Source organism: Trichechus manatus, unplaced genomic scaffold (assembly GCF_000243295.1).
Source record: "Trichechus manatus latirostris isolate Lorelei unplaced genomic scaffold, TriManLat1.0 scaffold00061, whole genome shotgun sequence".
Classification (NCBI taxonomy): domain Eukaryota; kingdom Metazoa; phylum Chordata; class Mammalia; order Sirenia; family Trichechidae; genus Trichechus; species Trichechus manatus.
The window spans coordinates 9628155-9650985 of NW_004443997.1; the positions used below are offsets into that span (position 1 = coordinate 9628155).

Below are 22831 nucleotides of genomic sequence, written 5' to 3' on the forward strand. Positions count from 1 at the left end.
CGTTCTTCTGAATTTCTGTATCTTTATGGCGTGCTTAGTAATGAAATCATGTTTCTTTGAAGTTCAGTCTCTCTAATGGCAGTATACCATTTCTGCCTCTATGATTTGTCACCCAATGATAATCATCCAGGCTGTGTTATAGCAAAGTGAATATGAAGTACTAGAATGGTTTTGTAGTTGTGGGTAAGATGCTGAATCTGTTCTGCCTGAGACAGTGGCTGCACTGGATGTATCAGTTATCTACTGTTGAACTTGGTAGCAAAACTAGCTGTTTTATTATGGGAAGTATTTGTGAGGGAAGTACCCAGCACTTATATACATCACCAGTATCATTTGTACATAGTGTTGTGGCAGAGCTAAGAATTTTTGTCTGTTCTGCAGAGAGAATTAATACTCTTCTTGTGTTTGTTAGTAGACGTAGCCTTTCCGGCTCCCTATGGAACACAGTGAACAGTTAGCCCACTAAATCTTTAGATTACCTTTTCTCTGTTTAGTAGTATTTTCTCTGTTTAGTAATATGTGCTTAGCTTGTGCAGACCACCTCTGCTCCAAAATAAACATGCTATTTGAAAGAGTGGAACTTTAGACTATCTTCTCCAGTGGTTTCCAAGCGGGGACATTTTTGTTCCCCAGGGAACATTTGGAAGTGTCTGAAGACATTTTTTGGGTGTCACAGGGTGGGGAGGGAGTTGGCAGGTAGTTACTAGTTACTACTGCCATCTAATGGATGGAGGCTAGGGATACTGATAAACATCCCCCAGTGCACAGGACAGCCCTCAACAAAAAATTATTTGACCCAAAATCTCAGTAGTGGAGAGGTTGAGAAACCCATAAGCCAAGCCCACAATGGATGATTTTTTAATGTATACTTCCATTTCTAGTTAACCTGGTCATGAAGTCCTAATAAGACCTTTGAGCAGTATGTTTTTTATGTGTGTTTAGGTGAAAAAAAAAAATGCCACTTTATTAATATAGTTGTTCTTTCCTGTTTATTTTTCTACTTAGAATTTAGCTTGCCCAGTTTTTAATTTCTTTCTTTTTTTAAAGTGGCTTAGATACTTGCAGAGAGCTTACATTGTACAATAATCCACATATATTCAACACCTACAGACTGTCAAAGGACTGCATGCAGCTACTTACTGAATGCCAGTACTGCTTGCATTGTCTGTTGTAGGGCTTCTGTAGTCACTAAATTATCAGTCCCCATATAGTACATCACAGGAAGTTGGCAGATACAATGATCCATCTGTTATCACACCCATCAAGTGCATTGGCTCAGAGGGAAAAGGCTGCAGATTGGAGCTCAGTGTGTGAGAGAAGGAATGAGATTCCAAGATGCTTATCATTCCTTCCAGAAAGTCCTTTCTGGCCTTTTGATGAGCTTGGCTTGCTCATTTCTAAAAAAGGCCTTTCAGTTTATAATATCTTTACCTTTTCATTAAAATTTTCGCAAAAACTAGACATGTTATCAGAGGTATTTATTTTTCTAAGAATGAGGTTTCAGGACATTAACACGCCCCCTCCCCCCAGGGAAATTCTTGGTCAGATTGCTGTTGAAAATGAGCAGTGGAAAATTGAAACTGCACAATCTGGAGAGTTTTCTTTTAAAAATAGTTGTTCTGAACCTGAACTAAAGTAAAGCCAAGTATAAAACATTTCTATGTTATTCCAGTGTGGCCAGGAATTTTTTTCTTAAATTTATTCAAGTATGATCACCTTCAAAGAAGGATGCTATGATTATTTCCATAGTTAAAAAGAGATGTTTAGGCAGTTTCTTGTGAGTTTCGGAAACCTGTTTGTTTCCTGGAAAATCATAGATGTTTATGATACCAAGGTCATTTACAGAGCCCGTAAGATCTTTCAGACAAAAGCGTTGATGCTGTGCTTAATGGTGCTTTGAAGTTTTGGTGACTACCCTGGAGGTAAATGGGTATGTGCTGATGCTTCCTATCTTGTGAATAGTCTTATTTATACAGTTTCTCCCTTGGCAAGTCATAATGTCTGGTTTGGGTAGGCAAAAATCCAGTTCCAGATTACTGTCTGTTTATTATATGTCTTTGACTTAATTTAAGTTCACCTTCAGAAGGGCAAAATGGTTAGAGAAAAAAATTAAACAGGACAGTGTATGACTAATTGAAAGTTAGAAAAGGCCTTTTTTTCCAGACCGAAGCATACAAAGTGAATATGAATAGTGAATAGTTGTCTAGTCAATTTAAAAGAGCCATTGCGTTTCGGTTTTTTCTCTGTTCACCCTCACTTTTAAGCAACTCTGTGTAATCTAGCTCAGAGTATACATGGTTACCCTTAAATAGATCGAATACATCTTTTAAATATTATCTTCTAAATTGAGTTTACTGTTGATTCTCGTATGTCTAAGTTATACTTGATTAAAAACAATAAATTAAGTTAAAAATTCTGGGGAGAGAATCACAAAAATTTGGCCAGAGATATTTGAGAATAATTATATTGAAGCTGATTTTCCAGAAAGAAAATCTTATAAAATTGCTAAAACTTTCACAAAAATGATTCTGTGACATTTTTCTACAATTTGTGTGTATGTGCACGCGCGCGCCTCCTTCACTCTCCAAGGGAGAACTAAAAGATACCTCTGATGCTTTGTAGATGTGGCTTATCATAAATACATAGGGACTTCTGGCTCACTGTTACCAATAAAATGGTAGAAGTCACACCTGTACTATATCCTGTTATTTACATGCAGTTATGTTGATATATAATATGAATTTAATATTTTAATGTCACTTCATAATTATGTAACTTTATTTTGTTATTCTAAATACAGTGAACATGACTGATAGTCATTACAAAATTTAGGACATTTTGAATTTATAGTCATGAAGAGTCCTCACCAGTAATAATACTGTATAGAGTTGATGCCTGGAATTAATTATGCCACGGAGAGAAGATGAAGAGTTGATTGTATTTCTAAAAGTTGTTTATGGGGATAGAAGTTTTATAATTTAAAGTTGTCTGATTTAACACACAAAAGTCCTGGAAGGCCCACTTTATGATAGTAACTGCTTTAAATTGTGATATTTTATTGTCATTATTGTAGAGTATATTAATTTATTTATCTTTATTTTTAACTTGAATCTTTTTTATTCATCATTCTAATCTTGCTAATTATCACAGGTTCAAGTAAGATCTTATTTTCATTTATACTGTTTCTGTAGAAATGTTTTCATGATTTAGTTATGACCCTAATTGGTTTCCATGGAAATAATAAAAAATCACAACTTTGCAGATGTGTACAACTTATAGTATGGGGGGGCAGGGATGAGATCTTTTATAGAAGTGTGTGTTTTGCTATTTAGGATAGTATCAAAATTCTTAGAATCAAATTACGCCATACTGAAATTAATGTTACAGCCATGTCATGTATAATTCCCTTGTCTGAAAAATGGTGTAATATTAAATTATCACTTGGTGGGAGATTGCCTTTTGTTCCACTTTGAGTGTTTTTGGGTCTTAGGGGTCACAGTGTGTTTTTCTTTGTGGAAGGTTCTGTACAACATATAGTAAGCCCATAAGTATTGACATTGCCCTTGTTCATATGGAGCTTACATTTCTTCTTTATGGATGAGAAGACTGATAATAAATAAGTAAATGAGTAGTTTCACATGGTGATGTGCTATGAAGCAATTAATGACAGAGGGAGCAACTGGGAAAGGGCTACTTTTAGATAAAGTTATTAGGGAAAGCCTCTTTGAGGAGATGAATTTGAATTGAGACCTGAGAATGAGCCTGCCAGACACAAGGAAAAGTAAGGCCTTGAGCTTATTTTGTTGGAGAAACAGAAGGCTAACGCTATTGAAACATGGTAAGCCAGCAGGAGATGGAAGAGGTAGATAGAGGTGAGGTCAAGTGGGACCTAGTAGGCAGTGGTAAGGAGCTTATCTAGATAGATTATTAATGCAGTGGGAATCCATTGGAGTAGTTTTAAGTTTTGAAAAGATCACTTTGGCTCACTTTGGAGAATGGACTTACTGGACCTTGAGTGAAAGCAGAGTGATCAGTTAAAAGGATTTTCCTGCCAGCTTCTTGATGAAGTTGGATTGTAAAAGAAACTTAACAACAATATCTGTACTTTACAGAGTGTTAGAATATCTTCTGTCCAAACAACATCTGTTTCATGTTTACTACATTTCTTCTTTAGGCTATTTCTTTATTATCCAATAAACATCTGTATTGTTAAGTAATTCTCAGTGGGTAATATTGCCTTTGAATGTATGCATACTTTAGTTAGGGTATTTATTGTTGTCTTAAGGACTACATACTTGTTTGGGTTAAAAATTTATAATCTTAGTATTATAACAATTATTTTAATCTTTATTTATTCCATTACATGTATTTTAATATACATTTTAAAAGCTGTGATCATAGTACATATGCAGTTGAACTTTTAACCTCATATTATCCCACGTTTTGCTTTTGAAGCATAGTTAAAATTTTTTTAAATTGTGAGTTATAATGAAATTGTATACAGAATAAGTGAATTATTGTACAGAAACGTGTGTAGCCCCCGAAGAATATTACAGATACCCCAGAAATTTCCTGAGTACTCTTTCACTATCAAAACTCTCTCACTTCCTCTTAAGTGGTAAATACTATCCTGGCTTTTATGATATTTTTTGCTTTTCTTTTTGATTATATTATTTAATTTTGCATCCATCCCTGAACAATGTAGTTTGTGTTTGCCTATTTTTGAATTTTATATAGATGGGATCATATAGTGTGCATTTTCATGTATATGTTCTTCATTGTGTTTTTAAAATTTGTCCCCGTTAACGCATTTATCTATAATTATTTCATTTTCATTATTCTATATAAGATGTCCATAAATTCTAGGCACATAGATGAATGTACATAATGTCTCAAGGACATCTTTAATCTGTAAAGAAAATTTAAAGTGTTTTCATAGTTTTATGGACTGCTGTAGTATTCGATCATTGGAACATAGCACAATTTATTTATCTATATCCATGTGCACGTAAGTACATATTTCTATAGGTACATGTTTGGAAGTAGAATTGCTGAGTTCCAGCTTTACTAGATACTGCCAAATATTTTTCTGTAGTGGTATACTAACTTGTACTTCCACTAACAGTGTATTGGGGGGTGGGTAGTGGGGGAGGGTCCTGTTCCATTATAACTTCTCTAGTACTTGATCTTGTTACTTTTTAATTTTTGACAATCTGGAGATGGTATTTCATTGTGATTTTTATTTTGCTGCATTTTGTATAGCAGAGTTTGCATGCTCTGTTTTAAACAGTTACGTAGATTTATCAGAATTTATTTGACTGTTCTGTTTTGTTGGGTAGTTAGGTAGCTTTGACTTTTAATTGTTATACTTTATAATGGCTGGTTTTTAAATTGTGGAGAGGAGAATCAGTACAGGCAAACACCAGTTGACAAAGTAACTATTGATACTATATGTTCCAAAAGGAAATTTATAGGTTAATTGTTTGGAAAATGCATTTTTTCCCCCATAAAAAAAACATTCTAAATGGTGGATAGATTCGAAGGCCTAGCCTGTCAAAAGTTCATTTAACCTGTAATGCTTAACTTTAGTGTTGGTTTGGGTTCTGGGTTTTCCTTGATCAGAAGGAACAGATTGGCTAGGGCTTGACCTCTGTAAACATTTGAAATCCTCACAATCTGTCTTTGAAGACTTTCCCACATTCTCGTGTACCTCATTAGGATCATGCAGTTTGAGAGCTAGGAAAAATCTGGAGAAAGTTATGTTAACCACAAAAGCGGCAGCAGAGCCAGGGAAGTGTTAGCATTGCCCAGGGGCATCAGAGCCCAGGTTTTTTGGCTTGCTGGTGCTTTTTTACTCCTTTGCCTCTTCCAGTGGTTTGTAAATTCTATCCCTCCACCAACTGAACTCTTTTTTACTTTTTTTTGTTTATCTTTTCAAATGAAATTTCTGTAGAACTCCATAATTTATAATGGATAAAACTATAGCTGGGTAAGACTGCAGCTGTGCCAGTTGTGGTGTGGAGATGGAAGGGTCCAGAGACCTTCTGGGGCATTGCACAGGACACTGGTACTCTGTGGATCACAGAGAGAAAGCCAGGGCCCCAGGTGTCATTCCTGCCCTACCCCACGTTATGTCCTATCCAGAATTACTGGGTCATCTGACCCTCCCATCAGAATTCCAAGTTTAGAAAGAAAATCTGATGGAATTCATTCACACTGTTGTGTTCCCAAAGGCCTTGCAGTTTTTATAATTGAATCGTGTTAATGCAAAGGAATCTTTTACTGTTGAAACACCTACACGGAGTACAAATGTTTGGCAGTGTTACAATATTTAGGTCATTCTATAAATAAATCTATAATTTTTTGCTTATGAGTTGGAAACTGCTTAGCTTGTTAAAAGTTTGGGATAAAGGCAACTTTTTTCCTGGACGTGTTTCAACTTAAAGTTTTAAGAAACTTTCATTGTTTTCCAATTGGTTGTTTTTGCATTAAAAAGCATAAATTAATTTTGAAGACTTGAGGGTAAAATGAATACATTCTGACTTTTAAAAGGGAAGAATAGGGTTTTTTAAGTGAAGAAGAATAATTTGTGATCCTGCTAAGAGCCAGGTTGATATATTGGGAATACATATGGAAACCAAGTAGACATTTATTAACGTAAAATGTTTCGATTACTAAGAATTCATTTTTCATTAAAACTGATTTCTTGATACAGTTTTTTTGAGGTGATGTGTTTGATATTGACGATTATTTTTTTTTTTTCCAAAACAGAAGATGAGCAAGGAAAACCTGCGGAATTAATTTGGTTAGTTTTGGGAGAGTCAAGATCTTACAAAGACCAAAATAGAGAGGCGACTCGAGCACTTAGAGAGTAGAAAATATATAGATATTATCTGTAACAAAGACTTGTTGTTTATTCCAGATGATGAAAATTTTACACTTGTGTAACTCAAATGTAGTGTGGTACAGGTTAGACTTCTCTTCAGGACACAGCGTGTTTAATGTTAGAGTTCAGTGTTTTACTTAAAGACACGTTCAAGCTGCAGATTTTCTAGTGTCTAACGGTAGTGTAGTAAAGAGCTACGGCTGCTCACCGAAAGGTCGGCAGTTTGAACGCACTAGGCATTCGTTGGAAACCCTGTGGGGCAGTTCTACTCTGTCCTGTACAGTTGCTATGAGTCGGAAGCGACTCGACAGCAACGAGTTTTGGTTTCGGAGCCTGGTGGGGTAGCACAGGTCAGAGAACCCTAAAATCCAACAGCTAAAAATTGCTCAAGCATTTTGCTATTTTATAAAAACTTACTTATTCTGTATCACTTTTTAACAAAAGATATTTTAGGTTTCAAAGTTTTGTGAATCATACTTAATGTTGTCTATTCGTTTATTTTTTTGTTTATTGTTTTAACAAATTTTCACATGGAAATTGTTTTGCTAGTTTTGTAGCACATTCTTAGTGGTAAAATATATCAGTTTATAATAGAAAGCTTAAAAAAAAGAGACTAGGAAATTTTCTGGTTTGTTTAATTATACAGAATCTATCTGCTAACCTAGAAAAAATACTTCCCAATATTTTATGTTAACTACAGTCTTTCAATTTTTGGTTAATTTTTTTTTCTTGCCAACTGTCAAATTCCTGGGAAACTATAACCCAGCAATGGACCACAGTTGTGTGGGTGTGTGGAGAGGTGGTTCACTTTTTTAAGTCCCATAAGAAAATTGACTTTGCATGTTGTCAGTATAACGTGGTTTGTGACTTATTTTCTAGTTAAATTAGGCCTTTTATATTTACAGTTCAGGCCTTCACCAGCTGCAGTGATTGATGGGAGTTGGGTCCAATGATAGACCGATAGAAAATAATTATTCTACATTCCTATTTTTAAATCAAAATTACATTTTTAACTGTGTTACTTAAAATAGGAATCATGTTTTCTGTTTTGGAGTGGCATTTTATGTAAAGGAAAACAAATTATTTTGCAGTAAAAGTAGGTAATGAAAAAAGAGAAGGGAACAAATTATTTTATAGTAAAAGTAGATAGTGGAAAAAGAGAAAGGGGATCAATACTACTGTTGAGTTTTGAAGCTGATGGTAAAAGAAGTGCACCGAAGGTAGGCTAATAATAGTTAAAATGACAAAAAAATCTGTACTTTTTGCCAAAAAAGAATGGCCTGTATTAGGAAGGAGGTTGCTTAATAAGGGTCTGTCTGGCACGGATGACCTAGCTTAAATATAAGCCGAGGTGCTCATCAGGTCTTGAGATGGCACCGAGCCTGGTCTAGAGAAACCTTTGTGTACAAAGTCTTCATAGTAGTCATCTTCTTTCTCTTTCTTTCTTTATTTTTTTTTTTTGACAGATGTTATTTTTGCTGCATTTACTATTTTAACCTGTCAGTTAAAAAAAAATTACTGTGTCAGTATGGCTGGCGGCTCATATAGGAAAAATATGCTGTCTCTTAATCAAAGGTGATTACAGTTTTTTCCTGTCTGTAAATGTGCTTGTTGTGTAATGAGAATGCATTAGTCTCAGCCTGATGTATGAAATGAAAGGCAGCAAGAAGCAGCATCATTGTTATCACTCCAGGCGTGTCTAATGAATCGTGTTTCCATGTTCTCTCGGTCACGCCGTAGAGTGCCCTCAGCCAGGGCTAAGCCTCCTGTAAAATGCTCTTTAAGATTATTGTAGCAAGAACAGAAATGCTGGATGAGTGGGGGTGGGGAGAGAATGCCAACGAGACAGCTGCATCTCAAACAGTTACAGCTGCAAGGATTACTCACTGTAATAGCAGTGACAGACAACTGTTTGAGCTTTAGTATAAAAGACAATTTGGGGACTTGCCCTGTCAGAATTTTAGTAGCAAGCTGGAGCGAGTGAATGAGTGTTGTGTGTGTGTTTCACATCAGGTTGTGTCTGTAGAATGGAAGGAAATATTTTTAATGTTTACTGTTCAATATTTTGTTTTGTGGTGATTCCTATCCTAAGAGTATTGATCTTTCTTGTAAATTCCTGAGCATGTAGCTTTTTTTTTCTGCATGTAGCCGTTTAATAAATAATAATAGCCTTATTTTTTTTAAATATTTATTTCACATCTGACATATGCATGTTCATTGAAGAAAATCTAGAAAATAAACAAAAAGGTAAAGAAGAAAAAATAATCTTTTCAGCAACCAAAGATAACCTAATTTTGATGATTGTCTTTCTAGTGCTTTACTTATCATATTATATAACAAAGTTAAGAGCATATTAATAATAGTTTTAAAGGGTGAAAAGTAATAATCATTTTGAAATCTTCTGAAGGAGTAGCAAATGGGGGCAAGTTTAGTTCTCAGAAGTCAGTAACAGCTATTGTGCAAGATTTCTTTTTTGCTGTTCAGCTATTAAAGTAACACTGCAGCCTGACTACTTTCTGTAGCAATTGTCTTTTGAAGGTCTTGTGCACTTTATCTAGAAATTTAGTTTTATGGTCTCTTTCAATTTAAAGTATTACTGGCTTTACATGGAGTCCTGTGATCCATTGAAATGCTAACTTGGGTCATGTCTGAACTGCTACAGTGCTGTGTAGAAACTGTCATTAAAATTCCGGTTATCCTGCAACTGGCCAAGAACCCCATGCTGTTAGAGATTCCTTAGGAAGACATAGTGTTAAATTTTGAAGCACAACTGTGCTTCTATGTCTGCTGAATGTTACCAATATTCATGATCATTTAAACTTGCAAACAGGTCAAAACAAACGGAACGTTTTGATATGTATCTTCTATCCCTAATTCTTATTTGGTTGATGAATTGACGTTGGGAAAGTTAAAATCCATTTTCAACTTAGATTTGTTTAAGTGATACCAAATATTCTACACCCACGAGTAGTTCAAGGAAATTAGAGCTCTAAGTGGGTTGAATTTGATATAAGTAGTAAGTCTGTTTAGTTACTAGTGACTTCAAATATAGATTTTACAAGGCGATCGATGGCAGCATAACTGTCATCCGTCAGTGGTGGTGTGTAATTGACGGGTATAATGCAGTATTTCAGAATTAGTGGCATTATGCTACTTTGTTACTCAGTTTTTTTTGTAAGTCAATTTTTAAGAAAACAGATACTTCAAAATGGTTGTATGTATTTGTCTTTAAAGTATTATTTCATTTGATGTAATCCGTAAAATTAAATTGATTAGTGATTTCTTATTATAATGTCTGCTTGGTGCAGTCCTTAGGAAGTAGATTTAATAATTTAAAAGTTTTTTTCAAAAGCTACAACGTGTTTTATATGTTACAGGTAGAGGTTCAAAACAAAGGCAGTGGGCAGATTATAAACCCTGGATTCAGAGCTGCGCCATCTTTAGCAGTTTGTCACTGAAATCTAACTGGGATATAATAATCTTGTTTCATATGCCTTGCTTTAATCTATTTGTATTCCTGGAGTTTGGAGCAGAATTTGATTTTCAGTAATTTTAATGGCTGAATAAGGAGTGCCATCCCTGAAAGTGCTCCTCCCCCTCCAGTGTTTGCAATGGCCAGTGTGGTTACTGAACTCTGGATAATAGGTTTCATTAGTTTTGATGCCTGAGGTAAAAAAGCAGTAGGTGGGAGTAAGAAGTGTTTTTGATGTCTAGACGTTCATTTCAGCTGTTGCTGCAATATGATATATTAAAAGGAAATATGTATCATAGCTCAGAGGAAGTGTGTATTCTTTGAAAGTAATTCTACTTTTAAACTGTGTAAGGCAGAGTGACCTGAATTCTAAAAGCTTGAGCTTGAATTTCTTCAACGTTTCACAATCTTTATGCTCCACCCTTCCCTATTCCATTCTCCCTCCCCCATTTTTTCCCCTTCAAGTAAAGTATGTCAGTTTCATTTGTCGAATTGGAAGGGATATCTTTCCAAGATCTCTGCTGGGAAACACAAAATCATTGAAGTATATGCTGCTTTGATATTTTGCCATATTGACTTTTTTTCTTGAACCTTTTATATGGTTTTTCTTTCAAAGAAGCTTATTAATTCTGCAAGGAGCCACATTTCGCAAGTTGAAAGAAGTTATTTTACAGTGTGTGAGGATTTTGAAAAATTATTTGGGCACGAAGCAATAATTACGGCTATTTAAATTTCCCTTTTTAAAACATTGTCTCTGTTCTTAAAAAACATATGTAGCAATTTTGCAGTTTAAATATTTGATTATATGAGGATTACTATATTAAAAAAGGTTGAATAACAACTTAAACAAATTCAGATTATAGCTTTTCCAATTTAAGTGAGATAACTTTAGTGCCAGAATAGTTTTTCTCTGTAAACAGGCAGCTGCGGGAGTACTTAGTTTTAGTTTTCATCCCTAATCTGGCTATAATAGACAAAATAATAGCAGGAGAATGTTTTAATTAAGGAATTCTTTGTTTTGGTTGACTCTTGACACCTTTTTCCTATAGACGCATTTTAGGTCTTTTGGTGCTTTCTTTTCTGAGCTCTGCAGAGTTTTAGACAAATTCTTCCATTATATATAAGTAGATGTATAAGTAGAGTATATAGAGATAGTTTCTTGGTACTTTGTATTCCCAAGGAATTAATAAGCATTTAAGTTGAAATTCCAAAGAACAGATCAAAAGAATTAGAAAGGCTTTCTTTTCTTCCTTTATATTTTTAAAGACAGAGACAGTGTATACCCTGGGGAGAATGTAGGTTTCATAAAGATTGCGCCCAGCACCTGCAGGCCGTCTTATAAACCTCTTGGCACTTGCTTTTCTTCTTAGTCTTCATTGAAAGGGAGGTAAAGAAGTGGTGAACACCATCTCAACTCCTTTATGGAAACTTAAATTAGACTAGCTACTCTTCTAGCTGCAAAAAAAAAAGATACAGAAGAATCTCAATATCAAGAAAATGAAGTGTTGGTTTAAATTTTACCTTATATGTGTGTGGAGGTGGGGGAATGTCAGATAAATGAGTTTAAGAAGTTAAAATGTGGCTGTATACGACTTTACCATGGAGTTGTACAAATAGGTTGCAAAAACAATTTCAGTTTTGCTTAACCTTTAAAAACGTTTAGAAAGCATTCACCTTCAGTGGAAATTTAGATACAAAGGAATATTTAACTTCAGTGTTGAATGTAGTCTTTCTAGCCAGTGCTAACAATAAGTGGTGGTGGTGGGGGGTGGGGAGGTTAGTGTGGAGAAGTGTGATATAGTGGGTAAAACATGGGCTTTAGAGTCAAAAATCTTGAGTTTGAATCCTATCTTTGCTACTAACCCTATTAACTGGATATAAGGAGATTTTAGATGGGAAGCTAATTCCAATGAAATTTGAAAGGTTTGTGCACAAAATGTCAGGTCAACTAAACACATATTTATTAAGTATCTGAAGTGTCCTGTACTTCAGGCAGGTCACTACAGGTATGAAAGTAAAACTGCTTCCCCCTGAGGAGTTCAGTTAATGGAGTAATTCATATATTTACTATTTATAAAAGCAGATATAAACTCATTTGGCCCTGATAGACTGATGAGTGTGACTATCTAAGAATCTGACGTCACATTCTTGGACTTACGAATTATGTGACCGTGGGTACATTTCTTAACATTTTTAAGCCTTAGTTTTCTCGTTTATAAAATAGAGATTATAATAAAGTATCTGTATCAGTTCTTAGTTGCAAACTAAGAAAAGGAGTTGATTAAAAGAATATTGAGTGTTCACAGAATTATTAGTTGGTGCTTTTAGGGTTAGTGCTGCAGAATTGGTTTGATGAGAAAACTACCGCTGTCACCACCAAGCACTAGATGCCACAGTGCTTTACCCTGGTACTGTGGCACCAGGAGCTTGATCTCGAAGCCTCTGCAATTGCTAGTGCAGACAGAAAGATCTCTTGATCCATTCTTTCTTGTGTCACTAGATCTTGATTCAGAGGTGTGGTGCAGGAGAATGTGGTAGAGTCTAGGGTATATATATATATACATCCTTGTCCTTGTGCTGCTGGAGAGGATGGGAAAGAGGGGATCAGTCGTTTTATTTAGCTCCTGTTAGGGGTTTCCATCTTTGTCCCTCAACCAGAATTCATTCAAGAGGCAATTCCCCCAAAATGGGAAGAAGTCATATGCTGGGTAACTAAAGTGAATGCTGGATGTCGTTTATTCTGCCTCATAGTGTGTGGTGAGAAATTGCCTTGCCTCCTCATTCACACATAGTGCTTGACTCAAAGCTTGGCACATAGAATAAAGCCTTGGAAAACAAGAAAGATTGTTTTCTGGCTAGAATACCAACCTTGACTATAAGTTATTTTATTGTCATCACTTTTAAGATTTTTTTGTTACGTTTGGTAGCTATTCTGCCAAGTATTCAATGTAGCTTTTGCCTCACGGTGGTTTTCATGTCTGTGTTAACCTTTTGAAAGCATTAATCTTTTTCATTCCTCACCCCTAGCCTGGAGCCTGAGGCATAATACAGTGAGAAACTGTTGGTCAGTGAATGTTGACCAAATGTCTATTATTAGATGCCAAAAATAAGAGTATAGACTTCACATATTTTGAGATTTTAGAGATTCATCGAAACATACACTGTTTTAATGTATTTTATATAATGTATTTTATGACTTCTGGAAGTTCTGAACATGAGATAGATAAGAAATAAAGGGTGGTCTGATTTGTTCTTTTTGATTGAATAGTGGTCAGAGACACAAACTGGTATATATATTTACTATGTTGTTGTATTAGTCAATTCCAACTCATAGCAGCCCCATGTGACACAGCAGAACTGCCCCGAAGAGTTTTCTTGACTGTAATCTTTACGGAAGCAGATGCCAGGTCTTTCTCTCACCGAGACCCTAGGTGGGTTCGAACTACCAGCATTTCAGTTAGCAGCTGAGTGCTTAACCGTTGTGCCACCAGGGCTCCTTTTATTTGCTGTTGTTGTTTTGTGCTGTCCAGTCAATTCCGATTCACAGCGACCCTACAGAACAAAGTATAACTGCCCCATAAGGTTTCCTAGGCAGTAATCTTTTTTTTTTTTTAAACTATAGACAGCAAATTAAAAGAGTTACAAATTAATTCATCCTCCTTAGATTTATAGCCGAAATTAATATAATTTTTGTAAGAGTGGTTAATCCTTTACACAGGTGCTGACTTATGGTAAATTATTGACAATATGTAATATGTACAATATGTAAGACTTATGAAATTTAAATGTACATATGAAGTCCAAACACTGTACCCTTTTATATTTACTTTCAATGACTTATATTTTAGATTTTGCCTGCTAACTTACAGGATACTTCGTAATGTACTATTGTTTTTAAAGCTTTAGTATATGTTCCTTAAACATGAGAAGCTTAATGTAGAGTGATTTCTGTTTTACTTCATGTTATTCTTTTCTTCCCTATTTTCTATTAAATTGGCACCTACACTTAATTTATATAATACTATATATTTATCTAATATTAAGGGAGATATGAAAATTACCATATTAAAAAGTAATACTCATAAAGGCATTTCTTCAAAATAATTCTCATCATTTAAAAAATAAAAATAGTTCCCTAAAATGTTTTTATTCTTTTACATTGGTATTATTTACAGTGTTTAATATGAAGTATGTAATTTAACCAATATTGTATTGGGACGTTGGGGAGGACTACTTGATCTGCATTCTCTTGTTGCTGAAACTGTTTTTTGCTTCTAATAATTTATTAATGAAAGTTAACCAAACACGCACCATATCCTTTGGATTTAAAAAAACAAAAACAAAAAACCATGTTCACTGTACATAGGTTTAGCGTAGAAATCCTTTTGATTCACACCCTGTTCTCATTTTCATAATGGTGCATCTTAAAATCGATGGTGTCTTAAGTCAGTGGAACACATTAGGGAAGAAAATCAAATTATTATGGGGTATTCATTTAACTGAAATGTTAAACCTCTTTCTCACTCAGGAAAAGCTCTACCCAAGAGATAAATATGTGCGAATAGAGATTCATGACACCTTCAGAGGATTTATGGAAAGATTTTGGATGTTTTTTCTTGAGTAAAGATAATCTTGGTAGCAGGAATATTAGTGTGTTGTAGTTTATTTTTGTTTCTATAGCTCTAAATAATGAAATATTTGTGACAGAGTTTACTTTGGGGAAAATTTGGTAAATCAGCAGTAGGTTACATATGCAGAAAATAAAAAATTTTCTGACATATCAAGAAAAGAAATACTTATCCAGTTTTATTTAAAAAAACAAAACAAAACAAAAAACCTTGTAGATACAAAAGCCATGAAGGTAAATACACTTTAAAATTCTTTCTGAATGGGGAATATGGAGATACAGTTTACAGTGACTATTAATGCAGTAAAAGCATTTAAAAAAAATGCTTTGTGGGTTTAACATGTGTTTTAATTTGCTGTCAGCATTTTCCCAGGTGAGTACTGCTGTTAAGATAACAAGGAAAAGGGAAAAGGAATTTTCTCCTGCAAATGTTGTCTTCATCCTTCCAATTTTTGGCTCTCTTGAATTAAACTAATATAATTTAAAAGGGAATTAGCTACCTTCTTTAGGGTGTTTATATCTATTTTTATATGTATGAAAAGAAAAAGAATTGTAGGACTGCATGGGGCATTGCTAGTCTGTTGGACTCTCTTGGCGTTTGAGTTAACTTGTGACCCAATATTATAACATTTTTCTAAGGCAAATACGTTTATTTTCCAAAATGTCAAACATTCATGAAATCGTGAGTTCAGGAACTGAATTTGATGTTATGTCAAGATTTAATTTCCTGACATTCTCCCTAAAATCATGTCCTTAAAAACGTAAAAAGCATACTTAGATATGGCCGTCAAAAAATTTAAAGCAATTGTTATAACTCTGACATTTTTGGAAAATTTTTCCTCTTGATTTTCTCTATGAAAGTACATATAACTTTGCTATTAACTTGTAACATTCTTGTTATCTTGAAATAGAATTTTAACAAACTTAGTCTACTTGATACTACTCAGTAGACACAGTAATTTGAGAATCTGAATGATTTTAAACTTTGAAGGAGCAGGTTGGAAAGACCTTTATGTGAGGGGAATGCACCTTGCCTCATCTTTTAAAATCAAAACACATCATCTTCTGTACATGGTATTTTATGACTTTAGGCGAGTATTTAATGTCTTTTCTTCATTTCAGTGTGAGATTATTTAAGTTACTTAAGTTAACCCATTAGCTTTGCTTTAGAATTTTTTTTTTTACTCTCACTTTTTAAATGAAGTTTTTATCATTAAACAACAACAATAATAATGTGCAATAAAACTGATAAAATCTTACTAGACTATTTTCCTTGTAGGGGAGCTGCACGTGACCTATTTTCTATTTCTAAATTACTTGGATTAAGTAGGCAAATTAAAATTACATGCCATTTGCCGATTTCCTTTACCATTTACTAGAAAAATGTTTTAAAAGTTCTTAAAATTTTTATATGGATGTCCTGCTTACTGGTTCTTTATGGTTTGTTTGTTTGTTTCAGTTGTGGAGGAAGGACTCTGGGAAAATGGCCTTTCCTATGAATGCAGGACGCTGCTCTTCAAAGCAATCCACAATCTGTTAGAAAGGTAAGAGAACGTACAGCATGCCAGTGGTTTTGAGACACCAAGTATGTTGCTAGATACTTAGAGTTTCCTGTAATTCTCATGTACAGTGATTTATTGTTATTATAAAAATGAAACTAAAAACTCCTGTTTCTTTTTGTATTGATAAAATTTCAATTTGGAAAAAAGTTTCAGAAATAGTACAAAGAACTCCCACATATCCTTTTACCTAGCTTCACCAGTTTTTCTTTTCCCAGTTTGCTTTATCACTTGTGTCTTCTCTCTCGCTCTTTGTCTCTGTCTCTCTCTCGGTATGTGTGTTCTTGTGTGCTTATGTGTGCTTTTAAAAAACACTGATTACTTGAACCTTTTGAGAATAATTTGCAGACTCAAAAGAGTTGATGCTCTTTTGTACCCCTTTTTCAGTGTATATTTCCTATTGTGTACTCTTATATCCTCTTATATAACCAAAAAACCAAACCCATTGCTGTTGAGTTGATTTTGACTCATAGCGACCCTATAGGACAGAGTAGAACTGCCCCGTAGGGTTTCCAGGGAGCGGCTGGTGGATTCAGATTGCTGACCTTTTGCTTAGCAGCTGAACCCTTAACCACCGTGCCACCAAGGCTCCATCCTCTTATATAGCCACAGTATAATTATGAAAATTAAGAAATTTATTATTGATAAAAGGCCATTGTCTAATCCACAGTTCAATTCAGATGTTGCCAGTTGTACTAATTACATCCTTTGTAGCTTAATGCCCCCCAAAATCTAATTCATAATCATACATCATATTTAGTTTTCATGTCTTCAAATCTCTACTGGTTTTTCAGTGTTTCTTTTTCTTTCTTGACCTTGGCATTTTGATGAGTTCAGGCCATATGTTTTGTATAATGTCCCACGATCTGAGGTAGATCCCTCATGGTTAGATTCAGGTTATGCTTTCTAGTAGGAATACCATAGAAGAGATGTTGTGTCCTCCTCAGTGTGTCATAGCAGGAGGCCCGTGATGTCAATGTCATTATTCATAAGTTAATTAACATTGATAACTTGGTTGAGGTGGTGTTGTGCTAGGTTTCTCCATAAAATTAATGAGTAATTTAGTAACTATGATCTTTGTCAATTCTCACTTTGTAGTAAGTAATTTGTCGGCAGATACATTGTTGTTGCTGTTGTTAGGTGACATTGAGTTGGTTCCGACTCAAAGTGACCCTGTGTACAACAGAACGAAACACTGCCCGGTTCTGCACCATCCTCACAATAATTATGTTTGAGCCCATTGTTGCAGCCAGCGTGCCAATCCATCTCCTTGAAGGCCTTCCTCTTTTTCACTGACCTTCTCCTTTACCACAGGTACATTGAGACTGTGGAGTTATCCTGTTATTCATCAAATTCTCACTCACTTGTTTTAGCCTCCATTTGTGTGATCCTTGCTTAAATCAATTATGACTATTATGGCTACAATGTTAATTTTCTGATGCCACCATTCCTTCTATTTTTATTAGTTGGCATTCTATTGTAGGGAAAAGCTTTCCATTTCCCCCCATTTGTTTATCATATTTATTGATATACTTCTGTTTGGACTCATGGCTTCCTATTTTATTGAATGCATTATAATCCATGAGTATCATTTCTTTTGATACTTAAATTCTTCAAGATTTGGCTAGGGGAATCACCTTTGTGGTGGCTCCTGTGTCCTTTTGAAATATCCACAACGTTGTTTGTGCATCTCCTTACTTTCTGGTGCAACAGTATGTTCCAGGCTCTGAATGGCGTTTTAAAGGGGAAGATAGATGAGAAAGAACAGGTTAGTTAAAAACTTCTGGAACATCTCTTTCCGAATCCATATATAGTACTTTAAGGCAATCGGGTATATTACTACAGTAACACTGCTTAGGATTCTTAAGCTACAGTTGATAAATGGTCATGATTTAAATCACTCAGAAAGAACTTTCTCATTCTGAACTTCAGTTTCTACCCCTGTGGCTAGATCTAGAAGACCATCTGTTACTAAGGTAGTCTGTTAAACATACTATAGAAGCTTTGGTTTTTGTTTTATGAGTTAAGTACACTAAATATTTGGTAGTTCTGTCTCCCACTTCAAAACAAAACACAAATACACCAAAACTCCCTTCAAAAAATGTGGACAATTTTACTGTTTCCGTAACCATATGCCAGAATAAAGTTCGTATATCTGTACAGTAATTAATAGACCTTTAAGGATATTTTTTCCTATAAAAATTTTGATGTACGTGGAATGAAGTACCTATTTTTTAAAAATTGTAACTCACTGTGTTGCTTTTTGATATCGTGATTTATTCTGGTCCAGAAAAATATTAATGAATTTGTGGTTGAATTGTCTTCTTTTCAGTCTTTTATATTTTAAATGGCGGCTAGTTTCTTTTGTTCCTCTTGTGAGAGGAAATTAGAAGAGCAGCAGAACTGGGAGGAGAAATACAAGTAATAATTTATTCTGGACTTAATAATTTAGGATTTGTGATAAAAACTTAGCCCAAGTCAAGTATTGTTTTATAAGGAAGTTAATTGTATAAAGAAAACTACAGAGGCTATTGAAGTGGCATATGCAGTGTAGCTTTGGATAGCTCCAGAGAACTTTGGGTTACATCTTAGCTTGATTCAGAGTCTGTCACTTGATCAGTTAACCTGACCTCACCAAGCCTTTGTTATTCTACAAACTAAGTATAGGATGCTATGCCCTGTGAGTTTTTGTTAGATGTTTTATGTAATGTGTACCCATTAATGCCTGGCACATTGTTAATGTTCAATAATTGTTATTCCTTTGCCCTGTAATTTTCTTTTCTTTTGCGTACTTTGATCTGTATTCCTTTACATTTTATTAATTTCATTTAAATTAATTACTCAGTAAATAAATAAAATAACGTCATTAAAATAGTCCCAGAATTGCTATTCGAATACTCCTCTAAGAGTTTGCTTTGCATCAAATTAAACAGCATTTCTTTTAGAAAGTAATTAAACTTTTTAACTCCTTTCCTATAATTAGTATGGATGAGTTGAGATTCTTTTAAAAAATGGTAATAATTCTTTTTCTTTTTATCAAACTTGAAGTAACTGTTTTCTATGAATGCCAGTTACCCTGCTCATGAGAGAAGGCAGGGAAGAATTTTCAACGGTTGTTCCTCGTTCCCTTTATTTGTTGTCAACAGAAACTGGATTGCCCAATACACGGTTGCCATTTTGTTCTTCCCATAGCTTAGACCATTTGCTATAACTTATTTATCTGATTATGACCTGTAGTTTTTGAGATACACTTTGTCATGGTATTCCCAGCAGTTTTCTTTTATGTCTTTCCATTTCTATTCAGATAAGATCGACTTGTTTTTCCATTGTGGATGGTTTTGAGTTTCTGGCATGAAAGCTAGAATTGAGGTTATTGAAACAGATTTTCAGGGAATGTATGACTTGAAGGGTGTGTTTGTGCTTCCTGAACCCCCCCCTTTTTTAAGTTTGTATATTAACAAAGCTTCAAAGCTTGTTCAAGTGCCTCTTCCTTCCTTCCTCCCTCCTTCTTCCCTCCCTCCTCCCTCCCTCCCTCCCTCCCTTCTTTCTTCCCTTCCTAGCATAAGGATATGTTTAATTAGAAGGAAATTCCATTTACTACCTTGAAAAGCACTCCTTTGTAGCTAAGCCAGGGTCATATAAATTGATCTTCTTTACAAAAGGCTGTGATTGCTAGTGTGTACAAAGTGATGAGTCCCTGCAGTGACTTACCGAAAATACTGCAGAAATTAAGGTAACATCGTAAACGTCACACAAAATAAGATAATTTTATTTCTCTTTGCTATTGATTGGTGATGAGCTCATGTTATATTCAGGCTATGTAGAATATTTTACATTCTAAGGTAATAAGACTTCAAATATATTCATCATCTTTCATTTACTCATTCTTCCAGTAATGCTCCATTATTTGTTTACATTGTATTGTATATGTCTAGCCAGCGTTATCTGCCTGCTTTAAAAAAAAACAAAACAAAAAAACTCACTACTACTTAGTCAAGAGTATTTTTCACAAAGGTATCAGACAGAAGCTAACATATTTGGCATTAATTTTATATATCCTGCCAGGACACGTATATCTAGAAATCCATATCAGAGATAGGAGATATTTTGGATCTCAGTTCTGCCACTTAACTATGTGACTTGGGCCAGTGACTTAACCTCACTGAGCCCCTGTTTCTTATAAAATGGTGAAGAGGTGTTTTGCTCAGCACAGTACCTATCTTCTCCTTTATAAGGACTCAATAATTGGTTAGCTGCTGTTAATAGCTAATCTAAGTATTGATATTACTATTTTCAGAGTTGGACATGGCATTAAAGGCATCGGTTAGTTTATTTATCTGTCTAATTCTGGAATCCCTTTCTGTAATATCCTTTTTTCCCCCTAAATTTTATTTATTTTGTTGTTGTTGAGAATATGCACAACGAAACATGTACCAATTAAGCAGTTTCTACATGTACAATTTAGTGACATGGGTTACATTCTTCAAGTTGTGCAACCATTCTCACGCTCCTTTTCTGAGTTATTCTTCCCAAATTAACATAAACTCCCTGCCCGCTAAGGTTTGTAATATCTTTTTTATGTGGTCATCCATCCTCTGCTTGAATACTTCTGCTTACATGAGCACAAAAAAGTTCTTTTCATCTTCATAGAGTACTCATTGTTAGAAAGTCTTTCATTTCTTTAATTCAATTCTTTGAGCCCATATACAACTTTATCTAATTCTGTTCCCATGTAATCGCCTTGCTGCCCTGAGTTTTTTCTTTCCTTGTTTGTTGTTCTTCTGATACAATATTGAATTCTTTCAAATCTTGACTCACAATTATAAACTATGACAGTTCTGTAGTATTTTGTTCTCCTCTTAAGGTGCTCAGATTTGTAGAAATGTATCCATGTGTGGCTTGGGCACCTGTGAGTAGGGTATTTTCCTCATTCTAAATACTGTTATTCATGCAGCCTTGTTGGATTTTTTTTTTTGTATTTATATGACACTATTTATGCAACATTTATGAGAAAATGGAAATTTTTCCCCCCAAATCCTGCTTTCTTTTCTATTTTCCTAAAATGCCAGGGTAAAAAAAATTCATTAAGCTGTACACTTAAAATTTGTGCATGCTTCTACATATATGTTGTACTTTAATTAAAATGTTGTGTGGATACTTACAGACCACTGACTTGAAAATTTGACTGAAGTAGATATCATAGTACTTAAAAATAGAAGGAGTAATAAGATATAATTAAGTATTTGTGCAGCTTCTTTTGAAGATATCCTTAAAGGCACTGGCATCTGTATCTTCAGTGTTTTCATGTCTCTACTGCCTGACATATAATTGTTATTCAGCAAGTATTTATTAATGAATATTTAATCATTTTGTACCCAGCTAGTTAAGCTTCTATAGGTCTCTATGAGTTGGAATCGACTCCACAGCCACGGGTTTGTTTTTTGTTTTTATTTTTTGGTTTAGTCAAGCTTCCCTCCTTAGCTAGTAGATACTACTGCAGTCTATCCCATTCTCTTTATTCTGATTGCCACTGGCCTATTTTAACATGTCATGGAGTATTGAGTGGTCTCTTTCATCAGTCAGGTGAGGCTCAGTTGTGCTGCAGTAACAAAGGACCCGAGAGATCACACTGGCTTACTACAGTAGAGGTTTATTTCTTGCTGGTGTTGCCTGCCCTTTGTGAGCCAGTCGGTCCCTGTAGCACTGCTCTATTTTCTCTTCCCTTCAAAACCCATGCTGAGGGGGCAGTCCCTGTCTGAGGTTTGCTGGGCTCCTGGCAAAGTTCAAAGAGCAGTGGCAAAACTGGATGGCTCTTAACAGCTTCTGCTCTGAAATGATGTATGCCATTTCTGCAGACATTTCATTGGCCAGGCCATTCACTGCTAAGCTTAAAGTCAAACGGATGAGAAAATACCATCCTTCAGTGGGAAGTATCACAGTCACATGGCGAAGCCTGATGTTAGTGGGATAGGAAGGGACAGCACATGTTTGGGAAAAATAATACAATCCACCATACCTCTGAAGGAGCCTTGGTGGTGCAATGGTTAAGCGCTTGGCTGCTAACCAGAAGGTTGGTGGTTCCACTCCCACGCCCACACCCCCCAGCAGCTCTGTGGGACAAAGACCTAGCGATCTACTCCCGTAAAGGTTATAGCTTAGGAAACCTTATGGGACAGTTCTGCTCTGTCCTGTAGGGTCTCTGTGAGTCAGAATCTACACACAACAACAACATACCTCTTAATTGAGGTCTTGACCCCTTCTAATAATAATCCTCCAAACAGCTGCCA

At 35.1% G+C, this 22831-nt stretch overlaps 1 protein-coding gene across 2 annotated transcripts in view; it reads left to right on the forward strand.

Moving 5' to 3' along the window:
• The window catches only part of MED13L (mediator complex subunit 13L), a 271111-nt gene that overhangs the window by 120982 nt on the left and 127298 nt on the right, over positions 1-22831 (forward strand). For both annotated transcript variants that reach the window (XM_004379045.1, XM_023733778.1), the window contains exon 3: positions 16445-16529. In XM_004379045.1, the coding sequence (XP_004379102.1) occupies positions 16445-16529 (85 nt within the window). The remainder of the gene's footprint in view (positions 1-16444; positions 16530-22831) is intronic.